The 9,956-nt window shown below is 44.6% G+C and overlaps 1 protein-coding gene and 1 long non-coding RNA gene across 2 annotated transcripts in view; one reads left to right on the forward strand and one right to left on the reverse strand.

Annotated features, from left to right (window-relative positions):
• Window positions 1–5,832, forward strand: part of rogdi (rogdi atypical leucine zipper) — an 82,581-nt gene extending 76,749 nt beyond the window's left edge. The window contains 2 exon segments of the mRNA XM_034191007.1: window positions 4,792–4,918; window positions 4,994–5,832. Of these exon segments, the coding sequence (XP_034046898.1) occupies window positions 4,792–4,918; window positions 4,994–5,035 (169 nt within the window). The 3' untranslated portion in view covers window positions 5,036–5,832.
• LOC117528376 lies at window positions 309–5,898 on the reverse strand. The gene is made up of 3 exons (XR_004565750.1): window positions 5,826–5,898; window positions 4,369–4,371; window positions 309–320 (listed from the first exon to the last, which is right to left on the reverse strand). It is a non-coding gene; the product is annotated as an uncharacterized LOC117528376 (long non-coding RNA).
• Between the last annotated feature and the right edge of the window lie 4,058 nt (window positions 5,899–9,956).

Consider the following 9,956-nt stretch of genomic DNA (forward strand, 5'->3'; position numbering starts at 1 on the left):
TTTAGTATTTAATAGAGGTGGGCGCTACTGGGAATTTTGGTATTGATCCGATACCAAGTAAATACAGGCCCAGTATCGCCGATGTCAATACCGATACTTTTTCATATTTAAGCTTCATAGATCCAAAGGATCCAAAAGACCTAGGATAGAATTTCACCAAAAATTGTACATGACAACAAAATACTTTATCACAATCAACATTTTTGTTTTAAAAAAAAATCACTCAACACAACTTAAAACAAAATCTCCTGAGGTAGAGGGCTGACAAACCACAATACAAGGGTGCGCTGCTCCGTGTTGTGTGACACAGCGCAGCGCTGCTCTTACAGAGAGTAGACTTTGATGAATCTGCATGCGCAGCAGTCAGTGTGTGCGGGAGAGAAAAAAAGCTTGAGTATCGATCTTTTTACACGAGGATCGTTCAGTATCAGTACCAGCATTGGTATCGATATTATCGATATTAGGATCGATCCGCCCACCTCTGGTATTTAAGGCTAAAATTAAACAACAGTTTGAAATTTATCCTTTCCCGGTGTGCAGTTACTGAAGAGATAAATATTCGGATTTTGAACTGCGCGCCACTAAAAACCAGGAACCTATGGGTGAGTCCTGACAGTGGAGGAGGAGAGAGTGGCATCAGCACCTGAACCATTATCTTAATAGTCCCATTAATATATTAGTCCATGAGTCAGTCATCAATTTTGGCCTAATCGGTACCACTGAAGGTGGCTAAATGACACTTAGAATCCAGCCTCAGTGTACCATGACCTACACAAAAATGTATGATAGCAATCTCAGGGTGGTAGCTGTAGCCAGGTAGGGGTCAGTGAAGAATTACATAGAGGTCAAAATTTTAAAATGCTCCAGTCACGTTGAAAACTATATCATATTATTTGTCTGATCATAACAATTCCAAAAAGGTATAGTTTGTACTATCTATGATGGAATGTTCTGGGGTTATGTTACAGTTTAATATATTACAGTTTAATATATGTCACATGTCATAGAATCCAATAGATGTTGACCTTGTTTGACCTTTACCTTGGAGACCAAACATTTAACACAACCAAAACTATTCCATTTATTAATCCTTTTATTTCAACCAATAATTGCATCCTTCGGTACTGAAATTGGAGCAACATTAACTTTTGACCCCTGTACAAACTGAAACTGACCTTTGTCACAATTTTTGCTGTTTTTACCCCATAACTCCAAAACATTCCAACACAGATAGTCCAAATTATACCTTTTTGGAATTGTTATGACCAGACAAGTAATGTGATTATAGGCTTTCAACAGACTGGAGCATTTTTAAAGTTGACCTCTGTGTAATTCTTCACTGACCCCTACCTGGCTACAGCTACCACCCTGAGATTGCTATCATACATTTTGTGTAGGTCATGGTACACTGAGACTGGATTCTAAGTGTTGTTTAGTCACCTTAAGTGGTACCGACAACCTGCCTGGCCCACGGACTGTATGGGTTTTTTACAGGCTACTGACAGGCCCGTTTCCCACCAAGTGGTTCGGGTCAGTGCTGCACTGTGTTTTCCATGTCAGAATTATTTGGCAGGCAGAGCCCTTTTGATTGACAGATGCAACACTTATATTGACCGAGCGCACATGCATGGTGTAATTCGGCTTCTCCACCCACACGGAGGCAAAACTGAGTACTTAACATTTTTTTATTTTTCTTTGTGAATCATGGGATAATTTCATTGCGTGCAGACAGAATTCCACTGATGCTTACGTTAATGCTGCCATCTTTCCACTTGTGGCACAAAGCGGCCCGATGAAGGAAGACGAGGCTCCGCTCACAACAGAGACTCGACGCCAGCAGCCACACCAAAATCACGGATTACACCTGTCACCGGATTGATACAGCAGAGATCGAACTTAGCAGCAGGACACAAACTGCCGGTGTCACAGATGGACATTTCTTCAGCCAGGACAAGGAATTAAATTATTTTCAGACGCCATTTTCCCAATGTGGATACGTTTTCAATCAGACTGTTGAAGATGATCTCACTGAAACGGACAGGTTAGACTATATATATTTTCTCCTTGTGTGAATCTCCTTGTAATATTTAATAGTAACGTGTTACGCTACTGACGTACAGTAACTGTATTCAAGAGGGAAACAAGATTTATTTTAAAATAGCTGATATTTTCAGTCCCTCGTGTCATTTTTTTTTTCAGATTTGATAAATTTGAGATTTGATTTGGTAAATTTTAAAATTAATTTACACTCAACAAAAATATAAACGCAACACTTTTGGTTTTGCTCCCATTTTGTATGAGATGAACTCAAAGATCTAAAACTTTTTCCACATACACAATATCACCATTTCCCTCAAAATATTGTTCACAAAACCAGTCCTAAATATCTGTGATAGTGAGCACTTCTCCTTTGCTGAGATAATCCATCCCACCTCACGTGTGCCATATCAAGATGCTGATTAGACACCATGATTAGTGCACAGGTGTGCCTTAGACTGCCACAATAAAAGGCCACTCTGAAAGGTGCAGTTTTATCACACAGCACAATGCCACAGATGTCGCAAGGTTTGAGGGAGCGTGGAATTGGCATGCTGACAGCAGGAATGTCAACCAGAGCTGTTGCTCGTGTATTGAATGTTCATTTCTCTACCATAAGCCGTCTCCAAAGGCGTTTCAGAGAATTGGCAGTACATCCACCAGCCTCACAACCGCAGACCACGTGTAACCACACCAGCCCAGGACCTCCACATCCAGCATGTTCACCTCCAAGATCATCTGGAGACCAGCCACTCGGACAGCTGCTGAAACAATCGGTTTGCATAACCAAAGAATTTCTGCACAAACTGTCAGAAAACCGTCTCAGGGAAGCTCATCTGCATGCTCGTCGTCCTCATCGGGGTCTCGACCTGACTCCAGTTCGTCGTCGTAACCGACTTGAGTGGACAAATGCTCACATTCGCTGACGTTTGGCACATTGGAGAGGTGTTCTCTTTACGGATGAATCCCGGTTCACACTGTCCAGGGCAGATGGCAGACAGCATGTGTGGCGTCGTGTGGGTGAGCGGTTTTCTGATGTCAGTGTTGTGGATTGAGTGGCCCATGGTGGCGGTGGGGTTATGGTATGGGCAGGCGTCTGTATGGACGAAGAACACAGGTGCATTTTATTGATGGCTTTTGAATGCACAGAGATACCGGACGAGATCCTGAGGCCCATTGTTGTGCCATACCATCCAAGAACATCACCTCATGTTGCAGCAGGATAATGCACGGCCCCATGTTGCAAGGATCTGTACACAATCTTGGAAGCTGAAATGTCCAGTTCTTGCATGGCCGGCATACCTCACCGACATGTCACCCATTGAGCATGTTTGGGATGCTCTGGACCGGCGTATACGACAGCGTGTACCAGTTCCTGCCAATTATCCAGCAAACTTCGCACAGCCATTGAAGAGGATGGACCAACATTCCACAGGCCACAATTGACAACCTGATCAACTCTATGCAAAGGAGATGTGTTGCACCTGCATGAGGCAAATGGTGGTCACACCAGATACTGACTGGTGTCCCCCCCCAATAAAACAAACTGCACCTTTCGAGTGGCCTTTTATTGTGGGCAGTCTAAGGCACACCTGTGCACTAATCATGGTGTCTAATCAGCATCTTGATATGGCACAGCTGTGAGGTGGGATGGATTATCTCAGCAAAGAAGTAGTGCTCACTATCACAGATTTAGACTGGTTTGTGAACAATATTTGAGGGAAATGGTGATATTGTGTATGTGGAAAAAGTTTTAGATCTTTGAGTTCATCTCATACAAAATGGGAGCAAAACCAAAAGTGTTGCGTTTATATTTTTGTTGAGTGTAGATGAGATACACTCACAATTATCTGGGAACTACTTTTTGAGCAGGAATTCATCAAGCACATTGCCGGTGAGCGCGAACTAACACAGAATCCTCAGAAACTGGACAGTTCGGCCAAAACAAGCGCATACACTTTTAGCTTGTCATAAGCTAAGCTAGTGGCGCTCGTGAGAGTGTGAATCAGCAGGCGCCGTTCTGGTGATGGCGTAGCAACAATATGGTCACGGCTAAGGGCTGAAATAGAGAGCAGGCTTGAGACAGCTGTTTATCCTTCACCTGCGCACTTCCCGAGTTTTATTGTTCAGGATTTGTTAAAACATCAACATCATCATTTTCAGTGATTATTTGTGCACATTTTTGGTGTCACCTACACTTTAAGAGTAATAGTGTTAAACGGCAGCACGTACGCTGCTCAGTGTTAAACGGCAGCACGTTTCACGACCAGTTTCACGTCAGTATTTTACTCATTGACGTAATCAGGTTGGAGGCAAAACCCTAACCCAAACAATCTACAACCTGATAAAGTGGAATCCAGTTACATGCTTATTGTTATTATTATTATTGGTAACTGTTAAAAAAAACAACCTCAGTCAGAAGATATTTTTAGCTTTAATCTGTGGCATTAAGGAGCCGTCAGAGCTCAGCTGAGTCTGTTAAGCCCTCTGCTCTTACTGGATTTTGCCGTCCAGCCTAGATGTCATATTTCCCCGTTTTTCGGCTGTGAAGCTGTGACTTGTTATCTGCACACTGCCAAGTCAGTCTCTAAATCTTCTCACTCTTTGTGAGTTGGCATGGTGACTTGGTGGCTTCCCTCACTAGTGTCCTTAAAGCATGTTCTGTCTTTTGTCACTTGGTTTCCACTTTCAAACGTCAGTGAACATTGAAACATTGGGCTTTTATTTCTGATCATTTTTGTTGTTTGTCCACAGTGAGCTTAACAACAACCGGTTTGAGGTGAGCCACGTCCATAAGGTGGAGTGTGTGGTGCCGTGGCTGAATGACACGCTGGTTTTCTTCACCATCTCCCTGCAGCTCTGTCAGCAGCTCAAAGACAAGGTCTGCACCTTTCCTTCAGTACACTCTGCAGGTAACCATCGAGAATGGCACCAATAACAACCTGCTTCCCTGCAGATCTCCGTCTTCTCCAGTTTCTGGAACTACAGACCCTTCTGAGGCCGCTGCAGTCGCGCACGAGGATCGGTCCACCCTGGCAAACCTGTGCGAGACATCTTTTATTTCTGTATTTCTTGTCCAGTTTGATGTCTTGCATGCTTTCGTGGAGCCAGTCAAGTCCCGGCAGACCTCAAGCGACGGGTGCGTCTCACGTCGTTGCACTCAGCTGAGTTCTGATTTTATTTTGTTGCCGACTGTCGTAATCAAATAGCTGCTCTCTTTGTGAAGAAACACTTTGTGTCCTGTGAGGAAAATGTCCTGTACTCAAACTGAATACCTGTTCCCACACTTACGTATAACCACGACATCCTGTCGTGGGAAGTGCGCGCTTCTCCACGAGTGTGAGCTAACATGCCGTTATTAACAGGTAACACTCTTTTGGTCCGATTCTTTTTCAGTTCTTGATCATTGCACTGACACAGTGGCTTTGATGTCACATGGCACACAAGCTTCCTGCGTGGAACTGGGAGAAAACACGCCATGCTCAATTAGAGGAACCGATAACATCTGACGCACACGATTACGATGGGTGGAAACATTCCAGAAAACTTCCCAATGACGTCACAGCGTGTAGGATGGCATTATGATCTTCATGGAAACGCCAAGGATTGCCGAAGCATGTCAGAGGGAATATCTGGAAAATCGTACTGCCTTTAAAATGGTGACGGAATTTCCCGGTTCATCACAGGAAGGACAAAGTTTGAAACCGTACGCGCTCCTGCTCAGAATTTCATGGAACAGATGTATCTTCTCTGTATCTCTGTGAATTCAGTCAGTAACGGCACTGAACTCCCAGCATTACTTTCACTTTGATAAATGTTCCGAAAGTAGCATCAAGGTTCAAATTCAATAGTTTGCTCCTTCATGTGCCTGTAGGGGGCGCTGAGAGACCAGGACCAAGATGAATAATGTGGAGACAAATGATGCAGCATTAATCAATAATGTGATTAGCTCTGATCAGGAAGTTGTCAGTACTTCAGTCTAACGTCGTATTATAGCTCATCCAAGGACAAACGGTCAGTATTTGTTTTGTTTTTTAATGATCCTGTAAAAATAAAATTGGTTTAAAGTCGTCACGCAGAACAAAGAGTTTAAAAAAAAAAGTCACGATTCAAAGTTCTCTAATGATGAAGAATGTTTTGATTTTTGTATTTTTTCCATTTTGTTGATGTCTTGCCACATTTCCTGCTTGTTAACGACGTGGACAGGCCTGAACAATAAGCTAATGTTTGTGTATTTATTGACATGATTTGTGTGTTTGTCATCTTGATGTCTGTGAGAAGCAAACACTAATTCTGATATTGAACAAATATTTGATTCCAGTGTTAATCTGTTTTGAAATGCTGCCTGTCCTGCAAAACGTGGACATGATGTGCAATAAAATGTCACAACCGTGATGGTGGGCAAGAATTTTTCTTTGGGGTAATTTCTTCCAGTGATATCGTGATCCTAACCCTTTGGTTCTGAGTTTTGTTTTGTTTTTTCTCTCTGCAGTAAAAGGGTGGCTGGGTCTGAAAAAAAAAAAAAAACTGCTCTCCACCTGCAAGGAGACTGTAAAGGGTCCGGTCCAGCAGGCAGTAGACGGAGCAAATGTCCATGCAGACGTGGAACGTCACCTCTGGTGGGGAAGGAGCCTGAGCTTGAGCAGGAGGTTGAGAGATACCAACTAGAAATAGTTGGGCTCACCTCCACACACAGCACAGGCTCTGGAACCACACTCCTGAAGAGGGGCTGGACCCTCTCCTCTGGAGACCTTTGGTCTTAATCCAGGCCTGTGACAGTGATCTCTGATCCTGTCTGGTTTGATTCTGTAGTGGATCATCCTGATACCTCTGCTGGGATGTCAAGAGAACCGACACTTAAAGGCCCGGTCACACCTTGACCATTTAGCCAGCGTTTGCGGTGTCTAGTATCACAGCAGTTTTATGATTACAAGTACAGATAAATACATACAGGATCGAGCTGATACCTGATACTGGTATCGGGATCAGTGCATCCCTAGCTGTGATGATTTAAACTTTTAAAGCGCCATCGTTGTGGTGTGATCATCAGGCAACCAGATTGATCAGGGTGATCACACCTGATTAATGCACTGTATAACTAAAGCGCCGATCACCATTTGTGTTGCATCACATTTAGAGTGCAATTTAGGTTCCATACGTTTGGAACATTGCACTCTGCACACACACGGACGTCTCCCTGATCGTACGCGCACGTCCCCGTGATCGCCCACACATGCGCGGGCACACACACACACAAATCCACTGTGCTGTCTGGACGCTGTTGGCAGGAAGCTGGAAAGAAAAGCTGGACTCATTTCTGATTTTTTTTTTTTTTTTTTTTTTTTTTTTTTCTCGCTGCACTGAGGATGTACAGTTGACCGACAAGGTTGAATGTGTGTGTGTGTGGGGGGGGGGACAACGACACGATTTGACTGAGCTAACTGACGCTGCTAATTCTTGTAACATATACACACACACACACAAAATCCACTCCACTGTAAGCCGTCTGGACGCATGAATAGCTGTTCACATGAAAAGCTAATGTGATTTTTGGCTGCACCGAGGAACTACACAGTCTTTTTTTATAGAAGTCCAAAGTCAGTGCACAGCATCAATGGACCACGTTACAGTGAAACACCAAAATGTAAGTCCCTTTTCTGTTGTTTATAAATTAATAAAATATCAAATGACAAGGATATCTGTTTTAGCCGTTATATAAAACCAATAATGAATGTTTTTACATTCTTTCAAGGGAACGAATATTTAATTTTTCACCTCATGAAATATTTGTACCACTGAACTCATAAACATTCATTATTTGTATATTGTCTGATGCAGGTGGAAAAGCACGATAAATGCAGTCCGTTTATTTACCATTTTTTTTGCTTTTTTGTGCCGAGTTACCGGTTCTAAGAGCGGGCGAGTTTATGACAGAGCAACAAGAGTGCATTCGACCCGAACATGCTGGACTCAAACCCTGAGCTAACGTGCTATGTTGACTCCAGCGAGGCCGGTGTCACCGAATTAACGGGCACCTCCAAAAATTGGTCCACCCTGCGTTCACTGCACATCTGTCTGAGTCTGACTCTCTGGGTCTGATTCTCTACAGCCAAAGTGATCAAAGGGATTACTGTGATTAGTAACCATTAGATGACAAAGTAAAAGCTCTTAAATCATTCTAAAGTCAGTTTGAAGCAGAAACAAGGTGATAATCAGCTCAGAAATGAAGGAAAGGTGGACCGGTTTTTAGGGGGGCCGTTAGGTTGGCAACACCGGCCCCCAACAGGGAGCTCTACTGCTAAACACAGGTCAAAGCGGAGGCGCAGCAGACTGGGAGGAGCTGATCAAAGGCTCCGGGGCCAGGTTAGCAGTAGAAGGCTAATGCTCCCGGTCATACCGTTTCCAAACATTTCATCTCTGGAAAATAAAACAGAGGAAGTCCATGCTCAGATTTCCAGAGGATGAAGGACACAGGGGACGGCTCCATGTCTTGTCTCTGTAAAACATGGCTGTTAGCACCTGGACTGGCAGTGCACAGGCCGGCCTGCAGGGTGGCTTCCAGGCCACAGACTGGAGCATTTTCAAAGAAGCCACCGATGACGTGAGAGAGACGACATCAGCTGGTTCACATGTGGACATAAAAGAGAACATCAGGAAAGCCATCAAGTCAGGAGATGGAGTGGAGTAGAACACAGCCCGGTACGAGCTACGGAGGTCCATCGGAGCTGTGGAGGGGGCCCACTCCCAAAACCTGGAAGCTTCGACTGGAACCACAACACCTGTAGTCCATGTCAGGGAGTCCAGGCAGTCACACATCACAGGAGGACTTCAGCCACCACAGACCCAGAGAGGTGCCCCATCCAGACAGCATCAACACCTCCAGTACAATCAGCCTGACTACTCAATCTTAAGAGTAACCATCAGATTACTTATTACAAGTTGTCAGCAGCTGCTAATGAAGTAACTCCATAAAGTAACTGTGTAACTAATAGAGTAACTTTCCAAAGTAACTGTGGCAGCACAGGCAGGTGCTGAAGACTGAAGCAGGTGAACCCCCACCAAGCTGCAGGACCTGATGGTCTGTCCTGCGGGGAAGGTGTGTATGCAAACTTCTCCAACCAACCTCGAACCCAGTAGTCCCTCGTTCTTTAAACCCTCCACCAGGATCCCAGCCCCTAAAAAACAGACAGATCCACCCTGAGTGGCTTCAGGCCACTCAACAGCTGCTTCTCACACACAGTAACCACATGGTCCGAGATACGGCCGCCCCTCTGCAGTTTGCCTGGAGCCTGAACCGATCAGTGGAAGACACGGTGGCCACAGCTCTGCATCACTATGCGCCACTTGGACAGCAGCAGAACATACGTCTGGATTACAGTTCTACTTTCAACACCATCCACCTGGGCAAGTGGTGGTCTGGGAGCAGGCACCGTCTCTACGGGGATGGGGTATTGGGGGGATGGCAGGGGGAGATAAGCTGCAGAGAGGTGTGTAAGACTACAACTCTGCTTCCTGGTCCCAACCCTGGATAGTCACGGTTTGGAGGGTTTAATAAAATTGGCCAGATTTCTAGAGATGAGAGCTGCTCCATCCAAAGTGTGATGGATGCCGTCTCTCCTAACAAGACCAGGTTTTCCCCAGAAGCTTTGCCAATTATCTATGAAGCCCACCTCATTTTTTGGACACCACTCAGACAGCCAGCAATTCAAGGAGAATATGCGGCTAAACATGTCACTCCCGGTCTGATTGGGGAGGGGCCCAGAGAAAACTACAGAGTCCGACATTGTTTTTGCAAAGTTACACACCAATTTAATGTTAATTTTAGTGACCTCCGATTGGCGTAACCGGGTGTCATTACTGCCAACGTGAATTACAATCTTACCGAATTTACGCTTAACCTTAGCCAGCAGTTTCAAATT

The sequence above is a fragment of the Thalassophryne amazonica genome, chromosome 16 (assembly GCF_902500255.1).
Source record: "Thalassophryne amazonica chromosome 16, fThaAma1.1, whole genome shotgun sequence".
NCBI classification, from domain to species: Eukaryota; Metazoa; Chordata; class Actinopteri; order Batrachoidiformes; family Batrachoididae; genus Thalassophryne; species Thalassophryne amazonica.